The sequence below is a fragment of the Chenopodium album genome, chromosome 2 (genome assembly GCF_948465745.1).
Source record: "Chenopodium album chromosome 2, dcCheAlbu1.1, whole genome shotgun sequence".
Lineage (NCBI taxonomy): Eukaryota > Viridiplantae > Streptophyta > Magnoliopsida > Caryophyllales > Amaranthaceae > Chenopodium > Chenopodium album.
The window spans coordinates 56,215,160-56,243,004 of NC_137835.1; the positions used below are offsets into that span (position 1 = coordinate 56,215,160).

Here is a 27,845-nt window from a genome sequence, read left to right on the forward strand (position 1 = left end):
AAAGAAGTGGTTGCTGAAGAAATCATCAATCGATCAGGGTAGAACCGATGTGAAGAATCGTCTAGGTGACAGGGTGACACCGGCTAAAGAACGCTTAGGTGCAAGAATTGAATTCAAAACACCTACAATGCCTAGGAAGAAGAATACTACTAAAGACAAAGGGAAAAGGAAAGCTAACACCACGGACAAAAGGGCTTGGGTGGAGAAGAAGCATGGGGTGCTAGCTGAAGGGGAAACAATCTATTCCAAAATTGAATGTAGGTCCTCTAAAGGATGCCTACTAGCTAAAGTAATGGATGAAGAGGAGGAAACAAAAAAAGAATTGGAAAAGAGCTAAAAAGGAGAAGAAAGATTAAAAACATTGCTTAGCTTTAGATTTATTAGATTGTTAATTTTTATATAAAGTTAATTTATTTCAGCCTTATTTAAATTCCATTAACAATGTAATTTTATTTTATTAATGAAATTTCAGCTTTCAATTAAATTGTTACTTTAAATTTATTTTATTAAAGCGATGAAAATCGAAAAAAGAATTAATTTTCCAGAAATTCTTCGAGTATGGAAGTCGAAAATTTTCCGAAAAACACCGAAATTCACCCAGATTTTATTGTTGAATTGGCGCCAGTAATTGTAGTTTGGCGCCAGCTATTGAGGTCTGGCGGCAGGCGCCAATACCATCGGCTGGCGCTAACGGCTTATGGCCGGTGCCAGACTCTGTTCTGCGACGCCAATAATTTGCCGACTTTTTGTTGACTTTTAGTTGATTCTGGAACGCAGAGATGTCGAAAATAAAGTGGCCGCACCCGTAAAGGGTTGCCTACGTATCCTTTCCTAAGGAATCAGGCCGAACGTAGCTCTCTTGAGTATCCTACTCAAGTAATCATGGGTAGTATTTTCTAAGTTGGTCAAGATTGGTCATGTTTGAGAATTCATTGCCATCCATATCAGTTAATTTTGCTGCACCACCTGACAGGATTGTTTTGACAATGTAGGGGCCAGACCAATTAGGTCTAAACTTTCCCCTTGGATCTAAAACATTTTTCCTTAGTGCTTTTAATACCAAATCTCCTACTTTGATATTTCTTGTCTTGACCTTCTTACTAAAATGTCTAGCCATACGAGTTTGATAGCACTGAGTGTGATGTAGAGCTTCTAGTCGTTTTTCGTCGAGTAAGATCAATTCTTCATATCGTGCCCTAGTCCATTCAACTTCATCAAGTTTACTCTCTAGCGCAATGCGTAGAGATGGTATTTCTAGTTCGACAGGTTGTACGGCATCCATTCCATATACCAAAGAAAATGGTGTATTTCCTGTTGACGTACGGATTGACGTGCGATAATCCCACAGTGCAAAGTGGAGCTTGTCAGGCCAATCCTTATAATTTTCTGTCATTTTCTCGATGATAGTCTTTAAATTCTTATTGGCTGCCTCAACTGCTCCGTTTGCTTGAGGTCTATAAGGGGACGAATGATGATGTTGGATACCATATTTATGTATCAATTCTTCACATTCGGCTTGACAGTGAGTTCCATTGTCACTTATCATTTCATGTGGGACTCCATATCGACAAATGATATTTCTCTCGATAAAGAGTGCTACATGTTTTGCAGTGAGTTTAGCGTATGATTGCGCTTCAACCCACTTTGTAAAATAATCAATTGCTACTAGAATAAATTCGTGGCCTCCTGCCCCTGGAGGAGTGATTTTGCCAATTATGTCAATTCCCCATGTAGAGAATGGCCATGGTGATGTGTAGGTGTAGAGCAAAGATGGAGGAACATGTTGTAAGTTGGCATATATTTGACACTTAGGGCATCTTTTCACGTATTGATGGCAGTCCTTATTCATGGTAGTCCAATAATACCCTTCTCGCATTATTTTCTGGACTAACATTTTGCCATTTACATGGGTTCCACAGATTCCTTCGTGAACTATTCTCATTATTCTTTGTGCATCCACCTTTCCTACGCATAGGAGAGCTCGACCTTTAGGTACCCTTTTATGTAGCTCGTTGTCTATGAGTACATATTGAGAAGCCAAAAGTCTCAATGCTCATTTTGCTCTTTTGTCAGCATGAGGAGGGTATTCTCCATTGGTGACATAGTTGAGTATGTCGGTGTACCATGGTTCTTCTTCTTGTTCTTCTTCTTCGTCTTGGACTGAGTCGTCATCTTCTATAGCCTGTATATACGCTGGTTTATGCCTTTTTTCGATAGTTAGAGGCATTTGCTCGATTTTCGTGGGAATCCTAACCATTGAGGCTAATCTTGCCAAGGCATCAGCAAATTGGTTTTCTTCTCTAGGTAGATATGTATATTCTACCTTCTCTAACTGATCGGTAAGAGTTTCCAGATAGGTTTGGTAAGGGGCTAGGTTTTCGCTCCTTACTTTCCACCTTTTAGATATTTGATTGATAATCAGAGAGGAATCTCCGAAAATCCTTAACTTCTTTACTCCCAATGCCAGGGCTGTTTCAAGGCCTACCACGCATGCTTCATATTCAGCAGCATTGTTGGTAACGTCGAAATCAAGCTTTATTGAGATTGGGACGTGTTCTTCTTTAGGTGATACTAGTAGCACTCCGACGCCACATCCCTTTTGGTTTGAGGCTCCGTCGAAATATAAGGTCCAAGTATCATCTTCGGTGACCATCAAATCTTCATCTGGAAATTCATTGTCTTGTATTGGTGTCGAGTCTTCTATTGGAAAGTCTGCCAGAAAGTCTGACACCACAGATCCTTTAATAGCTTTTTGTGGCATAAACCGCACATCAAACTGGGCTAAGTTGACTATCCATCTTGAAATACGTCCATTGAGTGTTGATTTCTCGAACAAATATTTGAGTGGATCCAATCGGGATACTACGAAAACGGTATGCACCAACATGTAATGTCTCAACTTGGTTGTGGCCCACACCAAAGCGAGGCACAATTTCTCGAGTGGTGTATAGCGTGTTTTGTATTCGAGCATCTTCTTACTTAGGTAATAGATTGCATTCTCTTTGCTTTCTACCTCTTGTGCTAGCATGGCTCCTATTGTCTCTTTGGTAACCGTCAAGTATAACCTAAGAGGTATTCCGGGAAGTGCTGACGCTAATACGGGAGGATTTGTGAGATAGGCTTTGATCCTGTCAAAAGCTTTTTGACACTCATCATCCCATATAAATGGTACATTCTTTTTGAGCTTTTTGAAGATTGGTTCACATATCGTTGTCAGTTTCGATATGAACCTACTTATGTATTGCAACCGGCCAATAAATCCTCGAATCTGTTTCTCGGTCTTGGGCGGTGGCATCGACATGATTGTTTTAATCTTGGTTGGATCTATCTCTATTCCTCTAGAGCTTATGACATATCCCAAGAGTTTGCCTGAGGTGACTCCAAAAGCACATTTTGATGGATTCAACCTCATATTATATTTTCTTAGCCTTTCGAAGAATTTCCTTAAGGCTACTTGATGGCCTGGACGGTCCTTTGATTTCACAATCATGTCGTCGACATATACTTCAACTTCTTTGTGCATCATGTCATGGAGTAAGGCAGTTGCTGCACGTTGGTAAGTAGCACCTGCGTTTTTCAACCCAAATGGCATTACCGTGTAACAATAAGTGCCCCATGGTGTGATAAAGGTCGTTTTCTCCATGTCTTCTTCTGCCATGAGAATCTGATTGTACCCTGCATATCCGTCCATGAATGAGAGGAGCGCGTGATTTGCCGTGTTGTCTACCAGAATATCGATGTGTGGCAAAGGGAAGTCGTCCTTTGGACTTGCCTTATTTAGATCTCGATAGTCGACACACATCCTTACCCTTCCGTCTTTCTTTGGAACTGGGACAACGTTGGCGACCTATTCGGGGTATTTAGATACCTTGATGAAACCTGCAGTTATTTGTTTTTGAACTTCTTCTTTTATTTTAAGTGCTACGTCGGGTTTCATTCGACGCAACTTTTGTTTTACAGGTTTCATTCCTGGAATTAATGGTATAGTGTGTTGAGCTATTTCTCTGTTAATGCCCGGCATATCTTCATATGACCAAGCGAATACATCGATAAATTCTTTAAGTAAGTTAATTAAATCGGTTCTTTCTTGTTTATTCAATGTTAGTCCGATTTTAACTTCTCTTTTATGAGTCGAATCATTCGAGATGTCGACTGTTTCAGTCTCTTCAATTACTGGTGTTTTCTTTTCAAGTGTTTCCATTGCTTTAATAATTTCTTTATCTTTTTCATCGTTAGCTAAGCAATGTTCGTCATCTTGGGTTAGGGAAGAACACGAGAAATAAGGAGAATGAGAAGTATTATTATACTCTGAGATCATTACATCAAAGAGTGATATGTCCTCAGGGACTGGATCACTAACTATCCTAGGAGAAGAAATAGGAAGGGGAGGCATTATTGCTAAGACCTAGAAGATTCTAAAGGGAAAGACTCTGACTCGGACTCTGACTCTGACGATTCTTCGAACATTGGCCCTTGCCCTGTCGTGATTGATATCTTCCTTCCACTCGGAGTAGTCACCTTGATAGTCTTGCGCCACCCTTGCAATGATCCTTCGGCTGGAGTAATTAGCTTCGAGGGGTCGAAGTTTTCGCTTTGTAGGACCGTTTGAATGAGTGAGGAGTTATCTTCCTCATAAGCTGGCTCATTCTTTTCTCGCCCAAATAGTAATCCCATGACGTTAAAGTCAAAGCATGGGGGTGCTTTCTCCTTATGGACGGGAGTTAGGATTTCGTCAGTGAAGTATCAATCCAAGAAAATCTCGAATCCCGGTTGTCGTATGCCATTTACCACAAATGGCTCGGGAAATTCATAGCATGGATAGTCCTCTCCTTCTTTTATAAACTGACCATTAAGCGTAAGAGGGTATTGATCCATTGGAATTGCTTTCTTTTGAATGCGAGCGTCCCTACGTGCTTTCAACTTGTCCTGGGCTCGCTTGAGATCTTTCCGAGTCGGTTCGAAACCAAGTCCGAAAGTATCTAGTTTAGGGAGGCCAGGTGACTCCACCGATTTCGCTATCTCCTTCTTCTTTCCTAAGGTCATCCCAGGGAAGTGTCCTTGTTTCTTCAGCATGGTGTTGATAATCATGTTGGAATGGGGGTCGTGGCAAAAAGATGTCCTTTCATCCTCTTGGATTAAGGAGACTTCTTCGTTAAAGCCCCATAGGTCTTCGTCATCTTCGTCGTGCTCCACATTGATGATTGGATTTTCTATTGATTTGATTCTCATCGGCGAAGCGTCGATAGTGATTGGAATTCCTCCAACTATGGCTTTCACTTGTTGGTGGAGAGATGAAGGGACGACCTTTAGATCATGGAGCCAAGGGCGTCCTAAAAACAGATTGAATGAGGCTTTGATGTCTACCACTTGAAAAGTAGTAGCATGTTCTATTGCTCCTGCCGTCACATTTAGGGTTATTTTGCCAAGAGCTTGACGGCGAGTATTATCGTAAGCTCTTATTCCTTGTGTGGACGGAGTTAAATCCTCATCCCTTATGCCAAGCATCCTCGCAGTCCTAAGTGGACAGACATTGATAGCTGATCCATTGTCTACAAGAGTCATGGGAACATTCATCCTTTTGCAGACTACCGTGAGGTTTAACGCCTTGTAGTGTTTGTCACCTTCTGGGGGTAAATCTTTATCAGATAAGGTGATTAGATTAATCAGACTAGGGAGGTCACTTGTGAGGAAGTTAGCTAGTCCCTCAGGAGTGGTGTCAGAATCTATCCCGATTTTATCCAAGGCATTCATTACAGCCAACCTATGTTCTCGAGATGTTGTCAGGAGCTTCCATACATTCATCTAAACTTTTGTCTTCTTAAACTGTTTAACGATGTCGTTGTCTTCGATGATAGGTATGGGAACTTGTTGTACAGTAGGCATAGGTTGTGTTGAAACAGGAGGTTGCATTCTCCCGGATCTTATGAGGACGTCTATTGATGAATCTTCTTCAGCCCAAATGTCGTCTGTGGTGTATGATACAGAAGGTGAAGGTCCCACTATGTCCTTTAGGTAGACATCTTCTTCATCACTGTCCCATACTCCATTAACAGTTATGTCCTCTTCTTGTTGAACTTGGATTAATTCCTTTTCATCAATCATTTTCTGCACCAAATCCTTGAATTTGAAGCAGTTTTCTATGGTGTGCCCCCCTGAATGATGGTACTGACAGTAATATCTATCCGTCCTTTTTAATGATTCAAATGGTCTCGGTTCGAGAGGTTTGACCTTGCCACTCTCGGAGAGCATTTCGAACATTTGTGCATATGGGATCCCAATTGGAGTGTAAACCCTATTGCTCTTCTTGGGTTTTTCGGTGACTTGTAAGGGAAAATACTTTGCCTCATAAGTCGTTTTCACTGGTGTGAATTCTCTTTTAGGTTCTTCCTTTGGACATGGAAGTTCATCATATTTCTTGTGAAGTTCGTTTACAACTTTGAGAGTTTCACGTAATAGTTGCGATGTCTCTCTCATAAACAGTGTGAGCAATTGTATGTCTTCCTTGTTTGCTGGTTCCGGAAGGTTATCTCTGACATCGAAAAAGATCTCTTCTCCTCCTTCTTCGACATTGGTTGCTTTGACAGGCTTAATGAGAGATGAGGGGTCAACTTCGCTTTCTTCATCGGAGATAGCCAAAGTATGAGCTAGAGGTGCATTGTCGATACTTGGCTTCTTACTGGCAGGGGGCAACGGCAGCTTGTTATTGTCAATTAGGTCTTGGATAGCTTCCTTGAGCTTCCAACAGCTTTCAGTAGAATGGCCCCTACCTTGGTGATATTTGCAATGTGCATTGGGGTTCCAGTTAGGCGATCTCTTCTCAACTGGTGGATCTCCGAATGGTCCAATGGGAGTTATAAGACCTTTTGCATTTAATCGATCAAATGCGGTGTCATAACTCATGCCAATAGGAGTGAAATTCCTCCTAAATGGTTTCTTTTGTCCTTGATTGTTCATGGCGAGGACTTCTCCTAGATTAAAGGTGCTAACATTATTTGAGTGGACGGTTTTGGAAGAAGAAGGATTATCGTTCTTCTTTCCTTTCCAGCCACTGTTGGAATTATTGTTGGCAGCTTTAGATTTAACCAAGTCATCTTCAATATTAATCCCAATATCATAAACAGCCTTAAAGGTATGAAGGTTATTTTGATATTTAAGATGTTTGGAATATTTTTCTTGGAGATTTTTAATGAACATTCTTACGGACTCTTTTTCACTTGGTACCTCGATCATTTTAGCTGAGGTTTCTCTCCACTTGTTAAAGAAAGAAGTGAAGCCTTCATTCTCTTTCTGTTTGAGGATTTCAAGTTCTCTATGGTCAGTTTCGACTTGAATGTTGCATTTGTACCTATCAACGAAAGCGTTTTCTATGGATTCCCAGGTAGAGGTCTTTTCTTTTTCGAGAGAAAAGAACCATTGTTGGCAAACGGTCTCGAGAGATAGTGAGAATAGAGAAGGGAAAACTTTCTTATCGATACCCTTGATACTCATTATTGTCTCAAATGCTCTTAAATGGAAGTAAGGGTTGTCAATTGCCCTGAATTTTGGGATGTCGTTGGCGCTGAACTTCTGCGGAAGAAGATCTTTATCCACCGAGACCCCTTGGGATGTGAGTTCTTGAAACTTGTAGTCACTGGACAACTTGCTTAGGCTCTCTTGCATGAGGTCCATTTGTTGTTGTTTCACGGGATCATCGATCTTAAGTGCGAGAAGCTTCAGTGTCTCAGTTACAGTAGCCAGTTGATTCTTGAGGTCATTGACTTCTTCTTGAGTTGCCATTATAACTCTTGCTTTCCTCTAGCGGGCTATAGGTTTGTCGAAAAGTTGGACTTGTACGAAGAGGTTATCTTTGATTAATCGTCCTTCCTTTCTTGACCACGCGCTGTAAATTAAGCCAATTTGCGTTTTAATTACTTGACTCGAATCAACTTGACTTTATGGTTTTTTTTTTTTCTTTTAAAAAAAATAAAAAATGTACATATTTTTAGGGAACTAAGTATTATTATTTATTGGAGGATTAATATCCGACTTACCCCCCTAAAAAAAATGACGAAAAAAAAGCGCGCACACAAGACTCTCTTAATCATGGTCAAGACATGTGTATTGGTGTGTGCATTGAGTGTAAGTGACATGTTTGGACTCTTGTGTAAGACCATGGGACTTAGTGCCTAAACTCGAATATTAATTCAATTAAGCATTATTGTCAGCAAAATTAACCGAATTAAACAGAAAACTGATTAATTAGACATTAGGCGATGACTCGACAAATAATCCGAACTGTCGGCCAAGCGACAGGACTGGCGTCACACTATGGTGGTTGGCGCCAGACAATTTAGAAAATGTCTGGCGCTACACACTACAATGTGGCGCTACAGCTCAGACTTTGGCGCCAATATTGGAGCTTCAGTCTGGGACTGTTTTCGGTATTATTAGTCAACTGGGTATGCCTAAAGTCGTACTAGGTATATTCCGATTAAAAAAAAAACTTTATTGACTCAAATTAATTAATTAATTAGGCAAAGTTCTTTAAGTCATTAATTTTAGTCTCAACACAAATCAACAAACGGTTAAGAGGAACATAGAATATATATGCACAACAAATAATGCACAATTAGTCAAGTAGGCACAATATGATGCAATGAGTTCGCAACCTAACCATGGCTCTAGTTCTCTAAAGTTCGGGATATGGTTTAGTCAATAGAGGGTCCATGGTTAATTGTCCAGATGCACCGCGCGGAAGCCTAACCGTGAAGGGTTGGCGCGTGTGGATGGGACACCGCGAGTTTTAGAGAAAACTCGCTTCCATGGTTTGGTGAATTCAACATCTCGGATGTACCCTTTGTTGCCAGGAGCGTTCAATCGGGTAGATGGAGCATGAATTCCCAGAGGGTTATGTCCATATGTAGAACACATATGGGTTTCAGAAAAGTGAGAAAAAATTCAATCAGGAAGCAGGATCGAGCAAACAATACGAAAAACCGGTCGAAATTAGAACGCATATTTTTGGCTCGGTATTGGGGGAAATTGGCGCCAGCAAACAGAGACTGGCGCCAACTTTTAACTGTAGCGCCTGGCGCCAATACTGGCGTCTGGCGCTACGGCTAAAAGTGTGGCGCCAAGCTCTGGCCCCTGACGCTACTTCCCACATGCCTCAGCAGCTTTCTGTGCTCAATAAAATCTTCCAGTTTCGCGCGGTGTTATTTCAGTCCTAGTTGTGAAAGACATTTCTCAAATTTCCTACGGGTAAAATCCTATGTTTTTTACTCATTACGGATGGTCTTTCCAATGAGAACCTTTTTATGCATATGACAATAATGTTAATCAAAATTACGCACATGAAATACTTAGAACTTTTCGAGTCTCATCCACTCATTCTAAATCATTGCCGAAACAAATTCAGGAATTAAAATATAAATCCTCCCCAGTGGAGTCGCCAAAAACTGTAGGGAATAATTTTAAGCCTTTAAAATCCCACTAGCTTGAACCCCACTGTGATCATACACTAAAGTACGGTGGCGTCCAAAAGGGAAGAAGATAGAGCAAAAGAGTCGCCAACAAGTTTTAAGGAACTTGTAAACCGTTCACGAGGTGAAGGTTACACCCCTTAACGATCCAAGAGATCGTCAACTTCATAAGGTCATGAACCAAATAAGGGTTCGGGGATGAAGGTACAAATCCAACCTAAAAGAGATTGAACCTGCCCTAATAATAGGCCTCTACTTTATTCTGCTCGTATTCATGTGCGCTTTTTGATTAACATGCAATCAATATGATTAACCCTAAACATGTTTATCTATGTTGGTTGAATATTAATGCACAAATAAACTATTATTGGCGATCACTTGAATTATAATCACAATTAACCCTAACAAGATTATTAATTATCTTATTAAGCGTGATTGCAAGTACCAATTCCCTTTAAACATGCAATAAAAAGGAGTGATCAAGCAATAAATAATAAGCATCAAGCAACATAATAAATAATCAATAATAATCACCATAAAAATAATAATCATAAAAAATCATGACAATAATGAATATCATAATCATAGCAATCATAAATATTAATAATCATAATTATAACAATATTCATGTTAAAGCATAATAAAAGTAAGATCCTAGGCATGATACTAACAAGATTAATAACAAACCCTAGCATGTCACTAAGCAATAAAAATCAAATCTTTAGCCCTAACATGATACTAACAATCATAAATATTAGGAAGAGAATAGAAGGCATCATAACAATCATATTTAATATTAAAATTAACCTAGACATGATACTAGGAATATCATAATAACAATATAAACATGATGTCTACATCATAATATCAATAAATCAATTAAAGTACTTACTTTGATGCCTCGTACCTCTTTCTAATAACAAAATACACACGTTAGTAACTTCAAAGAAAATAATAAACAAACAATTAAATTAAATAATTGAAATAGAGATTTGGGACCAAACCCTCATAAATTAAAACCTTTCACGTCTAGGGCGAAGGCAACTTCGAATATGGCTAGGTGTTTCTGGATCTTGTGAATGCGGAATTTTGTATGAAAAAGCAAGAAAGAATTGAAGACAAAAAAAGAATGCTAAAGAATACTTGATTGTTAATGAAAGCTAATTAAAACTAATTGTTGATGAGAATTCGTGAAAATTGGTGAATGAATGAAAGATTGTAGATGAATACTTAAGAATGAGGAGAATTGGTGAATGAAAACGGAGCTTTTAATACGATATTTATAGAGAAAATCAGCCAAAAAAGATAATTTAACAAAACAGAGTCTGACGATCACAAAACAGTATTGGCGCCAACCCTGGCTAGCTGGCGCCAGGCACCAGTGACTAGCGCCAGGCACCAGTGACTAGCGCCAGGCGCCAATGGCTAGCGCCTGGCGCCAAGCCTGGTTCCAGGCGCCAAGGCCTGGGGTTGGACGCCAATTTGGATTTCAACGCGTTTTCGAAAATCTGATAAGTTTACCGTACTGGAAGATAAAATAATATAATTTCTTCGAAAATGCTATTTGATCTTAATTAAAACTCTGGAAAGTCCTAATTGAATTAGGAATGAAAAGAACCTTCTAGAAGATTCTAGAAGACTAAAACCATTCCTAATTGCATTAGGAATGATAAATCATATTAGGCCCTCCCCTAGATCATTGGGCCGTACATAAAGCTCAAACCGGGCCCAGTTTAGTAAATTGGCCATAACTTCCTCAATATTCATCGGAAATCGGCTTATAATATATCGTTGGAAAGGTCTTTGCAAGACCCATCCAACTACACCACTATTGGACCCATATCATGGACCAACCAAACTGGATTGGCTGTTTTCTTAAAATAAAGTTTTCAAAATCGTGGAGAAAAGAAAAGAAATAAAACTTTCCGCAACACTAGACCTTTCTACACTTTCGTTTCATTCGATTATGATTCGACGTGAAAGACACTCATCACCGGGTTTGGTTTTGGGGAGACACAAATGGGTGTCTACAGAGACAAATAAAATAAAATAAATAACATGGAAATAAAAAAAGTAAAAATAAAAGAAATAAAACTAAATCTATGAATTAAGGACTAAAATCATGAAAAACTTATAAAAACTAATCAAAACTCAAAATGAGTTATTAAAATGGAAAAACAAGGAAAACTAAGAAAATTATATGAAAATATAGAAAGAAAATATAGAAAAAGGACCAAAACTTATTCTTTTGAGCGCCATAAATGACGCTCATCACGCGACAACCCAACCAAACCCTAACCCCTTAATACCCACCCCTCCCTTCCCCACCACGAATAGCTCCCCTCCCTTGAGATGCGATGCTGTGCGTGAATGCTAGTGCGAGCGTTGTTAAGCTGCAATGATACTTGGTGTTGTGCGTGGCTGCTGTGATGTTTAGAAGCTAATTGGTGTGTTGGGAGGGGAGCTCGGGCGGCGGTAATGGTCGTGGGCGTAGGGTTAGAGGGAAAGGGAGAGGGTGGGGCGACTGACGGTGGAGATGGTGAAGTTAGGTGCCGTTGTGGCCGCTCGCCGGGGCGAGGGATGGATGAGGCTGCTGTTGGTGATTGATGTATTCATTTTATATAGTATTTTACCCCCGTCCCTTGGTCATAATTAGTAGTGTTTTTGGCTCTTTAGAGCCACTTTTATTACTAATTGGTGTTTTCTAGTGTTTTCGTAGATTTGGTTGACTTTTGCAGGGATTTATGCTTTTGGAGTGTTTTCCCGAGATATTTTGGAGCAATCACGAACATTGGAGAAGCACGACCAGAGTTTATAGCCCAGGGCCGGTTAGAGACATCGAACCGGTGATTAAGGGCTCGGTAGAGGTGATACCGGGGCGTTTGGACCGAGTATTCAAGACCCAAAGAGGAAACCCAGATTGGCCCGAAGAATTGGAGCCCAATCGAAGTCCAAATATTGGCCCAAATGATCCGCCCGGCCAAAAAGGCTGGCGCCCGGAGGCGCGCCCGGCCGGGCGGGAGGAGCGCCCGGTGACGCGCCCGGCCGGGCGCGAGATTGTTATTAGAGGTGAAAAAAGGCGCGCCCGATCGGGCGAGGCATCGCCCGATCGGGCGCGTGTTTATTTAGGAAACAATTAGAGTCGTATTAATTTGTTTTAGTTTAGGATTTTTGTACGGAATATAAATACTCCTCCGTAATACGTTTTTAGGTCGTCTCTTCTTTTGGGGGGGAGATCTTCTTCTCTCTTCTTCTTCCCTTATCTCCTCTCTTTTAGACTTTCTCTCTCTACTTAGTTTTCTCTCTCTTAATCTCTCTCTAAACTTTTGTTCTTATTTCTTAGATTAATTCCAGATTTATTTTGGTGACGATTTCTCTTCCCTTAATCTTAGTTATTTATTTTATTCCTTTGATCATGATTTATTTTATTGCTTTGCTTAGTCTATATTTAATTATGTGTGAGTAGTTTAATTTCTAGGGTTCATGGGGATCTAATAAATAATATGAAGGGGTAAATTATTGTTGTTGATTATCAATGCTAGATTAATTTCCTATTGATTGATTTAATGCTCTGTGACTGGATTAGGCCTATCTTTTATGCATGAGTTTGACAATATTGATTCAAGAATCGAGAGATGAGAATTAATGTTTAGGTCTAGTTTCAATAGGCAAGTTAATTTATAAATGGTTAAGTCAAGATTCGAGAGATGAGATTTAATACCGGTAATTTAATTGTGTGATTGTAATAAGTAGCGAGAGCCCTTTACAATCTGGTTAATTGATGCATTGATGATTGACTATTATTGATTGTTGGTATTGCATGATGATTTCTTATTGGATTGTTTTAATGTTTTACAATTGCGGCTTGTAAAAGTATAGCAATATTAAATTGATGAATCGAGCAGATGTTAATTTGATATTAAAGGCTATTTTCAATAAGAACTTAGATCTAGTAAATTGCGAGAGCCTGTTAGATCTATGTTGATTAATAAATTGCGAGAGCCTGTTAATCATGTTATTTATGCAATGTCAATGATTGATTACCTTATTTTACCCCGGAGTATTATTTATTGGTGAACCTATACCCTAGATCCTTTTATATATTATTTTCTCCCTTTTCCTACTCTTTTTAGTTTAGTTTCATATTCAACTTTTAATATTGGTTACTTAAATAATTTAGATTATAATATTTAATTAGGAGTAAAAAGACTTGTTTCCCTGTGGAGATCGACCCTACTTCCCTATCTACTTTAGTTAGTGAATTAGGTAATTATTTTTGATTAGGGGATACGACTTTACCCTGTCAAAATTTGGCGCCGTTGCCGGGGAAACGGTTTTATTTTTATTTCTAGTTATTATTAGAGTCTAGATTATTTTTAATTTATTATTATTATTATTTTTTAATTTTTAATTTTTTTTTTTTATGAGTTGAAAATATCCATGCTTATGTCACTACAAGAATTATATAATTTTTATGCAGCACCTAACTACTGTAGTTGTCAACGTCTTTGTCATGAAAATCCTGAATGCCCTTATAGTGAGTTTTTTGTGCGTGCTCCGGATGATTTTAGAGTCTTTCCATATACATATGATCATATTCGGAAACGATTAGTTGCTAATGAAAGTTATTGGAAGGCTCTTGATGAAAAAGTCTATGGACACTATAATAATATGAATGTTATTGAGGATGAAGAACCATCGCTTATAGAATTTGTGGTTGAAAAATCATTGGTTGACGAATCGGTGATTGAAAAATCATTAGTTGTAGAAACGGTGGTTGATAATTCCTTTGTTGATGATGAGGTTATTTGTGAGGGTAAAATTTTAAAGTCATTATTGGATGATAAAGACAATGACTACCTCCATGTTCGTTCTATTAATTCTAAATTTTTAGCGGAGGAAGTAGAAGGTTGTGCTATATTTTCATCTCCCTCTTTTCATTTTTCTTTCTACCTTGAGTTCTCTGTATGTACTCCTAACTTTTTCTTTATAGGGATAAATGTGCTTGCTATTAAGCCCTATATAGTGCTTAATGAAATGTTTGCAGGAGCGTTTGATAAGTTACTCAAGGCATTGAATTCTTCCGATTGAGAGAAGGAGTATGGTCGAGCGGGACCTTGATAAACTAGCGCTTTGCGGGAGGCAACCCGTATTCTGTTGATTTTTATTTAGTTTTTTTTTTTTTTTATTTATTTATTTGTTTGTGTGTTTTCTTTTTGTTTTGTTTTAGAGAGGTAGAGGAGAGTATATCTTATATTTGTGGGAGTATGATTTTGTGCACAGATACTAGAAAAGTTGAGAAAAGATCGAAGGGCTAAAGGAATCCCAGGGCAATTAGCAGCAGCAAGCTGCCCCGTCAAATCAGTAGCACGGGCCCGATCGGGCAGAGCTCGCCCGATCGGGCGCGCGTACGCGTCAGCAAACTACGTCAACTTCGACAGGCCATAACTTTTGCGTTTCTTATCCGATTTTTGCGTGTGACCTGTCGTTGGAAAGCTCTTCAAGTATAGTTTCCAATGCAATTGGAATCACTGTATTATCATTTATACATCAAAAGTTATGATCAGAATAGTGAACCTGACTCAAATTTGAACTTTTTCCCACTAACACTTTGTTTATTTCTTGCCCAATTTTGTTCCAAAGAGATGCATTGCAATCCTCGAGGCTTTGGTGACATTGATGTGGTGATGATGAAGAGTAGTCACCTTGACTACTAGCTTCCCTTTAAGACAATGAGGACAATGTCTGATTTAGCTTGGGGGGAGGTTCTCGTGTTCGTATGGTACATCTTTCACTCTCTCTCTTCTCTTTTTATTTTTATTTTTCTTAGTATAGATTTTATTACTTTCTTAGGTTAGTTTTGTTCCAATGAATTATAAATTATGCTTCCCTTTTCCCCTTAATTGAGAAATTTGTTTTGATCCTTGGTAATTGATGATAGGCATTGTGGATTAGTTGATCATGATATGATGTTTGATTGCCTTGAAACCTTTACATGCGTCAATTTTGTCCAACTACTTGTGAATATAGTGCTTGACTAGTTGATTTGGTTAGGATTGTGTGATAGTTCCATAGTTCCTGGTATGTCAATGAATTTGAGTATTGGTTTGCAACTACTAGTAATGTTTATATGATTCATTATTATGCACATTGTGGAGGACGAAGGCATTTGTTCTTTTAGGTAGCCTCCAGATATTGTAGATACATTTGTTCCCTTCTTGCTACCCATGTTGTTGCCTTGACTTTTTATTGTTTATTAGCCACATTACAAGCCTATTTTGCCCCATTGGTTACTAGTCCCAAGCTTGGCTTGGGGGAGCTATTAGTGAGTGAGGTGAGGGAGTTTGTAGTGTGCTATTTATTTGCACAATTTGGGTGGGATTTTGAGAAGTAGTTTTGTTGATTGTTCATGTTTATTTTTGATGAATTCGAGAGTTATATTTTCTTGAAAAAAATAAAGCATGATAGTATGAAAAAAAAAAGAGAAGTTCAAAGAGAAAAAAAATGTGAAAAAATAAGCGAACTTCAAAAGGAAAAAAAATGTTCAAATGTTCTAGTTGGAGGTTTGTAAAGAATAATTTTGAGCCTCAATGGAAAAATTTCAAGTTTGGAAAATAAGTTTGTTTATTCACTCTATTACTCCATTATTATATCTTATGAGTGAAATTGTAAGAGATGGGTTTATTTATTATGATTGGAGTATATTTGGTTGATGTTAGAGTTGGTTATGTGGGAGATGTTGATCATTATTTATTTTTGATCATGGGTTTTATTAGGATATTGCTCCCTTAAGCATAGCTTTTCTCTCACGTATTCCCAAATTTATCCTACCCTTTACCCTAGCCTTACATTACAAGCTTTAAAGACCTTCCGACCTTTGTGCATAGAATTGTATGAATGTGAAAGTGTTGCTTATCAATGCAAGTTATGATTTGGCATATTTCGAGTCGACTAGTAGGATTGAGCGTTCATTGTTTTTATACACACGAGAGTGTGAGTTGGGAGGGCATTGTTCACATTAAAGGGGTGGTTGGAGAGCGATCGAGTACATCTTTTACTCGCCACATAAATGAGAGTCGAGTGTGTGAGCACTAGTCTTGAATTCTATATGCTCTTGTGGTTTGCTTTGTTTGACAATTGTTAGGGAAGAAAGGTAATTGGATGGATTTGATTGGTTGACTCTGAAGCGTGTTTATTTGATTTACCCTGGATCGCTTGTGCTTGATTTTTACTTATTGGGGTGAAGCATATTTATTGATTCATTGATGAGATCTTTGCTTAGGGACAAGCAAAGGTTTGGCTTGGGGGAGTTTGATGTATTCATTTTATATAGTATTTTACCCCCGTCCCTTGGTCATAATTAGTAGTGTTTTTGGCTCTTTAGAGCCACTTTTATTACTAATTGGTGTTTTCTAGTGTTTTCGTAGATTTGGTTGACTTTTGCAGGGATTTATGCTTTTGGAGTGTTTTCCCGAGATATTTTGGAGCAATCACGAACATTGGAGAAGCACGACCAGAGTTTATAGCCCAGGGCCGGTTAGAGACATCGAACCGGTGATTAAGGGCTCGGTAGAGGTGATACCGGGGCGTTTGGACCGAGTATTCAAGACCCAAAGAGGAAACCCAGATTGGCCCGAAGAATTGGAGCCCAATCGAAGTCCAAATATTGGCCCAAATGATCCGCCCGGCCAAAAAGGCTGGCGCCCGGAGGCGCGCCCGGCCGGGCGGGAGGAGCGCCCGGTGACGCGCCCGGCCGGGCGCGAGATTGTTATTAGAGGTGAAAAAAGGCGCGCCCGATCGGGCGGTGCCTCGCCCGATCGGGCGCGTGTTTATTTAGGAAACAATTAGAGTCGTATTAATTTGTTTTAGTTTAGGATTTTTGTACGGAATATAAATACTCCTCCGTAATACGTTTTTAGGTCGTCTCTTCTTTTGGGGGGGAGATCTTCTTCTCTCTTCTTCTTCCCTTATCTCCTCTCTTTTAGACTTTCTCTCTCTACTTAGTTTTCTCTCTCTTAATCTCTCTCTAAACTTTTGTTCTTATTTCTTAGATTAATTCCAGATTTATTTTGGTGACGATTTCTCTTCCCTTAATCTTAGTTATTTATTTTATTCCTTTGATCATGATTTATTTTATTGCTTTGCTTAGTCTATATTTAATTATGTGTGAGTAGTTTAATTTCTAGGGTTCATGGGGATCTAATAAATAATATGAAGGGGTAAATTATTGTTGTTGATTATCAATGCTAGATTAATTTCCTATTGATTGATTTAATGCTCTGTGACTGGATTAGGCCTATCTTTTATGCATGAGTTTGACAATATCGATTCAAGAATCGAGAGATGAGAATTAATGTTTAGGTCTAGTTTCAATAGGCAAGTTAATTTATAAATGGTTAAGTCAAGATTCGAGAGATGAGATTTAATACCGGTAATTTAATTGTGTGATTGTAATAAGTAGCGAGAGCCCTTTACAATCTGGTTAATTGATGCATTGATGATTGACTATTATTGATTGTTGGTATTGCATGATGATTTCTTATTGGATTGTTTTAATGTTTTACAATTACGGCTTGTAAAAGTATAGCAATATTAAATTGATGAATCGAGCAGATGTTAATTTGATATTAAAGGCTATTTTCAATAAGAACTTAGATCTAGTAAATTGCGAGAGCCTGTTAGATCTATGTTGATTAATAAATTGCGAGAGCCTGTTAATCATGTTATTTATGCAATGTCAATGATTGATTACCCTATTTTACCCCGGAGTATTATTTATTGGTGAACCTATACCCTAGATCCTTTTATATATTATTTTCTCCCTTTTCCTACTCTTTTTAGTTTAGTTTCATATTCAACTTTTAATATTGGTTACTTAAATAATTTAGATTATAATATTTAATTAGGAGTAAAAAGACTTGTTTCCCTGTGGAGATCGACCCTACTTCCCTATCTACTTTAGTTAGTGAATTAGGTAATTATTTTTTATTAGGGGATACGACTTTACCCTGTCAGTGGTGGAGGTGTTTTTGTTTTGTTTTTTTTTTTTTTTTTTTTTTTTTTTTTTTTTTTGTTTTTACTTATTTTTAAATTAGTTTTTTAAAATTATTTTTATAAAATATTAGTTTTAAAATTTTTAGTTAAATGTTAATTAGTAATTAATTATCTTTTCTTAAAACAAAAAATAAAAAATAAAATAAAAAATATAATAGAAATTTATTTTTTACCAATCTGTTAGTGACATGTGTAAATTAAATCTACATAAAAAAAAAATTACCTATTCAACAGGTTGAAGGTGATTTGGGATCATTAGAAGTAAATTCACATAAAAGTTCGGATTATTAAAAAATAATGAAAAATTGAGATTATTTTGGACGAATCAAACAAAGATAGGTTTATAATTTTGGAAAAATTGCTCCCATTAATCTGAACTTTGCCTCGTCCGCCGAAATTAATCCCAACTTTCGTTTATTATCTATTGCACCGAACTTTAGGGGGTATTAATTTCTATTGCACCCAAATGACTTGAAACCGGTTGAAGAGGTAAATTTTGCTGACTTGTGATTAATTGCACACGTGTCGCAACCAGATTGGTTCAAAAGTAAAAAAAAAAAAAAAAAATCAAAACTTAAAAATTAATTAAAAAAAAAACCACCCCGTTTTCCCCGGAGCACCGCCCATCCCCGTTTGCCCCCGAGCACCGGCCACCAAAGCAGCAGCCGGAAATCAGAGGGGAAGGGCGAAAATCGGAGGGTAAAGCTCCAGAATGGCCGACGAGAAGAAGCCAATCGAGGTCGGAAATCGAAGAGGATGGGGGTGGATGGAAACGAAGGGGAAGAGGGCGGAATCGAAGGGAGGAAGGGAGGAAAGAGGGCGAATCAGAGGGAGGAAGGGAGGAAGGGGGTCATCTGAGGAAGGGGACGAATCGGAGGGGGCGGAAACGACCACCCTCATGCCGGAAACGAAAGCTGCTGGGGAGGGGTTTTCGAGGGGGAGGAAGGGTTTTCGAGGGTGGCTGGGCTGCTGGGGAGGGGCTTTCGGGGGTGGGGAAAGGGAAGGGGTGGCTGGGCGGCGGTTTCCGGCGGCGGGGGAGGGGTTTTCGAGGGCGGGCGCGACTTTCCGGCGGGGTTGGGGGTGGTGATGTAGTGTTTTCCGGGATAGGGGTGGGGGGTTGGGTTTGGCAGGTTTCTTTTTTTTTATTTTTAATTTTTGTTTTTATTTGTTTTTCTTTTTTTTAAATTTTTTTTTTCTTTTTTTAAAATTTTTTTTTTGACCTATCACGTGTTGACACGTGTTTAGGTAACCTGCTACGTCAGGTTGGATGACCTGTTGGGTGCAATATAAATTAATACCCCATAAAGTTCGGTGCAATAGATAATAAACGAAAGTTGGGATTAATTTCGGCGGACGAGACAAAGTTCAGATCAATGGAAGCAATTTTTCGTATAATTTTTTTGTTTAAACAGAAAAAAGAAAAGCGACAACCCAGTATATAAGTAAAGAGGAGGAAAACAAGGCAGTAGAACAAGAAGCCGGTAAAGCAGACAGCATAGACTGAGAAGAATGGCGAACCAGAGTGGTGAGAAGACTGAGGATGAACTCCGCAAAGAACTTGAAGCTCTTCAACGACAACAACGCGAGGTCTTTCTCTCTCTTCTCTTTCTCTCTCCTCTATTTTTCCATCTTCTTCAATTCAATCCTACTTTCTTCAACAGATTACTGAGCGTATTAGAGATCCAAGAGGACTTCGTCGTGGCGGATTCTCAGGCAATGCTCAAAGGAACAATCTTCCTAATCAACGTCCTTTCACTCGACCTGTATGTTCTTCAATCTTGATTTTTTTGGATTATGTTTTCTGCAATTATTTGTTGAATCAATTAAGGGTTTTTTTTTTTTTTTGGTTGTTTTAGGGTGAAAGGTTTAATTCAAAGGACGAGCCTCCTCCGAAGCGGCGATTGAGTTCTGCAGTTGTTAAGGTTGGGTTCTTTTTTATGTTTTGTGGTTTTTTTTAGTGTGCCCTAATTTTGTAGCATGTGAAACTTTAATTGGGTTTTACTGTGTGTTTGAATTGTGCTGTTGCGGAGGTTCGATGGGTGGATTGTGATTAGTTGATGGGAAATTCAAAAATGGTAATTTGTATGAGTAACAAGCTGAAAATTCCCAACATGGAGATAATTAGCATGTGTTTTGGCATAATTTTCTAGATTAATACTCAATATAATGCTTAGCGTTGGTTAGTTGGGTTATATATATCATAACCATGTACAATTATATGCTGTGTAATGTCATAAGATCACTAGTTTGACTGGAATGTGGAATGTGTGTTAGTTTTAATATTGGAAATGTTTGATGGGTGAGTTGTAGTACATAATATAACATTAGGGTTGTTTTTTGTTTGAAAAATGGTTGTTGTTTGAATTGTTGCTTGGGGGATGTTTGATGGCTGAAATTTGTTGAACTGAAGGTGGAAGATGGAGAGGTTGTTGAAGAAGAAATCGCAGTCCGTTACATGCAAAGTGAGGATCCTGTTCCTGGTGTTTCTGGTCCAATGGCAAAGAATGATCAAAGGTCTTCAGTTTCACAGCAAAATCGTCCATTTTCTGCAAAAATCGGCAATCAACAAGTGGATAATGTCAGTAAATTGCTTTTGTTTGTTTTGGAGTTGTTATATTGCTGAACAGTTTATGACATCTTACAATTTGCATAATAGGGGCTTGATCATCAAGTTAAGGAGGTTCCAAGAGTGTTGCCAAAAGATGAGGATCCAAGGTTGGTTAATAGGAATCGAAGGATGCTAGGTCAACTTTTGGGGACCCTGGAGGTATGGTATAATTCCTGGGGTGGGTGGGGAGGGTGTTTGTGTGTGTAAGATATAATTCAAACTTTGCTGTGAAGCCAATTTCCAAAGCTACAGCTTTATTATTGTTATTGAGTTACCTTGCTGCCTGCAATAGTAGCTGTTTTTGTTTGCACACTTCTTATGATGCCTTCTCTAAGACACTTCAGTTTTCTCTTTAATATTAAGTTACTTAAATCCACAGTCAACCATCAACCAATTAAACAAAAATCCTTTAATGATATAAATATGAGAACTATTAAGAAATCAAAGCACTTTTGAGTTGAAGACATTGAAGTGATTATGTATTTATGTGAAGTGGAGAATGACCATATGATTCTTGATATTGTAATACATTATTTTAACATGGGTTGCTTACCCGGTCAAAAAAAATAAAAAATTAAATAAAAAATGTGTTGCTTACAGAAGTAAAAACCATATTAGAGGAATGCCTGTAGGATAATGATGATGTATCAAGATAATTAATTATATAATAAAGACCATGAAGATTTGAGGAACGAGTATACAACGAGGATAAGATAGGATAAAAGATATGAATATAGGTTGTATAAAATGTCTTCAGCATGGCTAGTCAAAGTTAATTATACTACGTATAAGTGTATAACTTTCATGGTTTCCTATAGCACATGTACTCTTATAAAAAAGATGCAACCACTATAGTTGTGTTATTTTCTGCTCTTTTTTTCCAAATATAATCTGTATTTGCTGAATTTATTTTCATTTTGAAACTTAATTTTCTAGACTTAACTTGCTTTTGCTAGACTAAGTTGTACTTACTCTGTGCTTGAATGCTTGCAATTCTTGAATGGACAAAAAGCAATGATGGAGAGAAATAGTGGTTTTGGCCATTACGCCAAGATTACCTAGGTGCTTAAGATGTGAGATAGATAGAGAGCGGGAGTTAGAGAGGTCTTAGGTGAAAGGGAAATTAGTTCTCAAAAACCTTCTATTCATACGGAAAAGAAGGGGAGAAGCATAAGAATTACCAACTATTTTACATTGCTTTTAATTTTTGATTTGAAGACCTAGTTAGTAACACCATTGATTGAATGAAGTGGCCTAAAAAGTCCCAAAATTGAAGCGAGAAAGCTAAAAAGAAAAGTGTCCACCAAAGCATAAATATAATCGTTGTTAAAGAGTGTCCACCAAAGCATAAATATAATCATTGTTAAAGATTTCCATGATGGTCTTTCTTTGATGAGAAAGAGAGAGAAAGATCATTGTTAAAGATTTCCATGATGGTCTTTCTTTGAAGAGAGAGAGAGAGAGAGAGAGAGAGAGAGAGAGAGGGTTATTTTTGAAAAATTAGTATCTTTATGGTTTGTTTGTAATTTAAACTAGGGTTTTCTTACTTGGTACCCTTGAGTTTTTGAGTTTTCTACCTTGTACCCTCCTAAATTCAAATTTTTACAAGGTGAGCTTGAGTTATTAGTTTTTTTTTTTAACATTACACACTTGAGTTTTTGTGTTTTTCTATATGGTACCCTTGAGTTGTAAAATAAATGACTAAAAATTAATTTGACTCAAACCAACAGTATCTAAACGACTTATTTAGCACCCTCAAAGACACAACTAGCATGTTTATTGCAAAAAAAGGGCTAACAACTTGAGTCCCCCTCTAAAACAAGCTCTTTTAAGTAGGAGCAAAAAAAGTTCTTATTTTCCATCTCAAACAATCATACAAAAGTTCCACTAAATAGCGAATAGTGAAGATGGAGTCGGTTTGAGTCAAATTAAGTTATAGTCATTTATTTTACAACTCAAGGGTACCATGTAGAAAAATTCCAAAACTCAAGGGCACCTTGTAGAACTTTGGATTTAGAAGGGTACAATGTAGAAAACCTAATAACTCAGAGATACCATTTAGAAAAACTCTTCAAAATATTTTACATGTGTAGGCTAGGTGGAATTTTTTTGAGTACGCTACTTGAAAATTGACTTTTGTGCCGCAATAAATAAATAATAATAAAAAAAAAACTAATTGTTGCGAATGAAACAATATCCATGATATAAGAAGATTAAACCATTTTATGATTAAGAGTACTGTTTCCTATTTGATCCCTTTGAATTCTACTAATCTTACGGTTGATAATAAACGTTAAAATGGACTTACCAATGAGAATAAAAATATTTGGTGTTTACCAATGAGTAAAGTACAAAGTAGGTACTTACCAATGAGAATTTTCCGTGTACTTATCTCAATCAATCGAATCCTTGGTCCCACTTTAAAAATTTCAAGAGGATAGAGACCAAGTGTATATTTCAAATTCAAATACGATAATGATAAGTTATTAGTGGACGCTAATTAATTTTAATGCACTTTAAAATACAATATGCTGTATGCATGATGAAGCTTTTACTCTAGTAAACCGTTTAGTTTTAAGATGTATCTACGGATCTACCCATAGTTTTTGGTCTAGTTGTTAAGTTTTGTATTTCAAAACCTCAAGGTTGTGGGAACAAAATTTACCATAGGCACTTTGTAGGCAGAGTTTACCCCTAATCTCAAGCAGCCTGACTTACATAGCCATTCTAGTCCAATAGAACGCCGTCTCATTACTAAAATATAAATTTAATATTGTAAAGATGCAGTACTATATTAAATGTACAGAGACTTCTTGACTTGAGCAATTGTATCATCAATAGAATGGCTTATGACTTGCTAACCATTGCCTCCCCCTGTTATGCCATTTTTTGGGGTGTTTGCTGCTTGCTCTTACAGCATTTTGAAATTCTTTCAAGAACGTCTGTGTAGCCTTACCAAGGCAAGAAGTTCCCTGCTGTTTACAATGTTTTATTTGTAACGGCCGATTATTTTTTTCATTTTATGTCTCCTAGCAGTGGGTGTTTGTACTGCTTGCTTATATAGCTATGTATATTAAACTAACGTTGTTCGAGTTTATTTGTTTATCACTGTAGTTTCTGTAAAATCAAATTCATGATTTGTTTAGCAATAGAGTAGCCTCTCCTATGCAAGGAACATGCAAAATTTCTTCTGATTTATATAACACAGAAGATCCTCAAGAACACTCACGTTGTTGGTTTTCAGGATCATTTTCTTTAATAGTTTTTTTGTTCCTTTCGGTGTTGATCTAAGCTTACTATGTTTCGTCAGCTGATTTATTAGAGGTATTGTTGTATGGTATGTACCAGATTTGACATTAATGCTATAAATTGCCATAGGTTTCTTACTATGGTCAATGTAGTTAGTGGGATTTATAGACCTAAGTGCCTAAAGTTACATCAGTTTTTTATAGGGTGAAAGATCTGAATGTTTTTTTTTTTTTATTCATTTGAATAGGTGATCTGTAATGTGTTCTAAAAATTAACTATTCTTTGTTTATGATTGTAAAGTGTCCCTGTTGTATTTTTTTATAGTTAATATTTGACTGGCAAGGTATCTATCACATCGTCTTAGTTTACATTTTAGAGATTAGATTCCCAATCTGCTTGAATTGGATGCTTTTTTTCATCTACTTGTTTTCAAAATTTGATTAATTTATTTATTTTGATGGTCCTCACTTAGATATGTTGATTCAATCAATCAATCAATCAATCAATCAAAGCCTTAATCCCAAAAGTGGGGTCGGCTAACATGAACCAAATTTGATTATTCCGTGTAGTCATCAACATAAATCTTTCTCCTCCATCCCTTACGATCCAAAACTTCATCCTCACGTAAATCCATGCACTTCATATCCTTCCTCACTCCTTCCAACCAAGTCATCTTTGGTCTCCCTCTTCCTCGTTTAATCCCTCCATGGTCCCACTCTTCCACTCTTCGCACCGGTGCACCCTCGGGTCTCCGTCTTACATGTCCAAACCAACGCAGACGATTTTCCCTTAATTTATCTACAATGCCCGCCACACCTACTTTCTTGCGAATAACCTCATTTCTGATTCTATCTCTTAAAGTGTTTCCACACATCCACCTTAACATGCGCATTTCCGTAACCTCCATCTTTTTAATATGCTCTTTCTTAGAAGCCCAACATTCTGTACCATAGAGCAACACTGGTCTTATGGCAGTCCTGTAGAATTTTCCCTTCAACTTTAAGGGAATGCTGCGGTCGCATAGCACTCCCGTGGCCGCTCTCCATTTAAGCCACCCTGACTTAATCCTGTGGGTCACCCTGACTTAGATATGTTGATTGGAGTTTAAATTTAACTCTCCATTTTATCTTGTTTTCAGAAATTTAAGAAGGAAGACATGAAGCTTTCAGGGACCGAGGCATACATGCGAAGATCAGATTCCTTGCAAAGAGTGAGGAACATTCTTTCTCAAAACCTTTTCATATAATGTGAATAGATCCATTTTTTCATTAGTTACTGGCCGAAATTTCACCCATATTGGAACTTAACATTTTACTTGTTTATTGCTTGTTGATTAGAGAAAAAAGATACTATGGACAAGTTTTATTTTGTCTACGTTACTCCTTATACTGCAAGTAATAGGTAGTTGTTACTCAAATGGAATTTTAGTTACATTAAACTTGTTTGTTTCTAGTTAATTGGGTAAATAAGTTTAAATGAACAATGGAACAAGTATCTTTACAGTGAGTGACTGAATTTTTTTTGTTTTGTGAATGTTGTTCTTTGTTTTTTATATAATAGTATTTTGTCTATATATGCAATAAACCACTAGCTTATAATTTAACGGCACTTTTATGAAAGTTCTTACTGATAGAAACAATTTGTTCCTACTAGGCGGAGCAAAAGGCACGCGAAGAAAGTGAAAGGCTGCGACAACAGGAGCGTGAAAAAATTGCTGAAAATAGGAAGCGTGATTTGGTATGTTGAGCTGGAGATGCGTGGGTTTTGCTGCTCTTGTTAATTGTCTAGCCTTTTGTCATATCCCTTATGTTACTCAATGTTTCTTTGGTCAGGTACTCAGGGCTCGTGTAGCTGCCAAGGCTGAAGAGAAGAAGATGGAATTGCTATTTCTTCAATGGAGCGAGCACCATAAGAAGCTTACAAATTATTTAAGGTACTTTTTTTGGGTAGTAATTTATGGTACCTTTTAATATAGCTTTAATGAATTGTTCATTGAAATTTCTAATTTTTCTTATCCTTTGATTGTGCTGCAGGTTAATTTTAATTTAGGTCCAAAAAGAGTCCATATTGACAATTTTATTGACCAAAGATAAGTTTCAATTAATGTGCATGCCGTTCAAGCAAGGATGTCTTGATTTTATTCCTGGTGTGGCATGTGAGATTAGGTAATAATTTTGGTCGAAAGTTTCTTTTCTATTGCTGATTAGAAAGTATTTGTGCCCTTTTTTTTTGCTGTTTTCTTGGTGACTCAGGACAAAAGCGGAGCCCCCCATTTATTACATGCCAGCCAAGCCTATTGACGAAAATTCAGCATTAAATGATGAAAAGAAAGAACAGGTGATAGTCTGATATTCATTTTGCAATTGGCATTCTCTTCTAATCCGACTTTGGAGATTTACTTAGAAAATTGGATTTCTTATATATCATACATACAAGTGAAAAACTGTAAATTAAATTTTGATGCCATTTTGGTTTATGATTGCATTATCCGTCATATTCAGAACTTGATACAGTCTACTATTTGTTTCTGTTAAGGTTTAAAAGCTAGGCTTGTGTCACAGCAAAGTAATTTGATCTCCTACCATAGTAATTAGTCTGCTGATTTATGTGAAAACATGTATTTTGCACTTTGCATATTGGGAGCTTTTATTCATTGTTGTTCTTGATGGAATTTCAGGCATTTCTGGAATGGAAGGTTGCCAGGAGAGAGGAGCTTTCTGCATATCAGAAAGAAGTTCATGATCAGTATATTGCAAACGTTGAAAGGGATCTCGAAAGGTGGTTGACTGCTAGAAAATCAAGAAATGCAAACAATGATGCAAACTTGCAGGAAACCATGGACAAAGAGTTGGAAACACATAGGCTGGAACATGGGCCTAAGGCACGGAAAATACCAGATGCCAATAATGAAGATGAAGAGGAGGTTGAAGATATAAACGTTGGCGAGGATGATATGATGGATGATATCCTTGACCTTGATGAGACTGAGAGAGTTGATGAACAGAACAAGCGTGATGAGGACGATGGTAATCCTTCTTTAAGCGTTGTGGAGTAGGGGAATTAGAGGCATAACGTTCTAAACTGATTTTTGTTTGGCTTGTTTGCTCTTAGCTTATTTTTGCAGCCATGATGTCTTTGGATTGTTACCCTTTCTAGTCAATCGAATACTTGATGCTTGTTTGTGGACATTCCATTTAAACCGAACTGGTTCTCTCTCTGAAGGCTAGACTGCTAGAGTTGAGCATTACCTGTACAAGTTATACTAAGGGGTGTTTGGTATATAAAATTTTGATGTAGGGAGAAAGTAAATAGGATAAGTCTACTTGTATAACTTAAGGAGGAAGTACTAATATAGTGGTGTTATGCATTTGCAAATGCATAACAAATACAAAAATATTAAAAGTTACATGGAAAAGTGAGAAAGGAACTTAGTTTTAAAAAGCACGAGGCGTAAAGCCGCAAAGCCGCAAATG

At 37.6% G+C, this 27,845-nt stretch overlaps 1 protein-coding gene across 1 annotated transcript; it reads left to right on the forward strand.

Annotated features, from left to right (window-relative positions):
* Window positions 1–19,948: 19,948 nt before the first annotated feature.
* Window positions 19,949–27,571, forward strand: LOC145598638 (uncharacterized). The gene is made up of 10 exons (XM_081655020.1): window positions 19,949–20,102; window positions 20,177–20,278; window positions 20,372–20,437; window positions 20,926–21,093; window positions 21,172–21,282; window positions 25,511–25,582; window positions 26,026–26,109; window positions 26,205–26,305; window positions 26,625–26,709; window positions 27,050–27,571. Exons 1-10 carry the CDS (start codon window positions 20,025–20,027, stop codon window positions 27,425–27,427), a joined length of 1,245 nt encoding a protein of 414 aa, XP_081511146.1. The 5' UTR covers window positions 19,949–20,024; the 3' UTR covers window positions 27,428–27,571.
* Window positions 27,572–27,845: the final 274 nt, after the last annotated feature.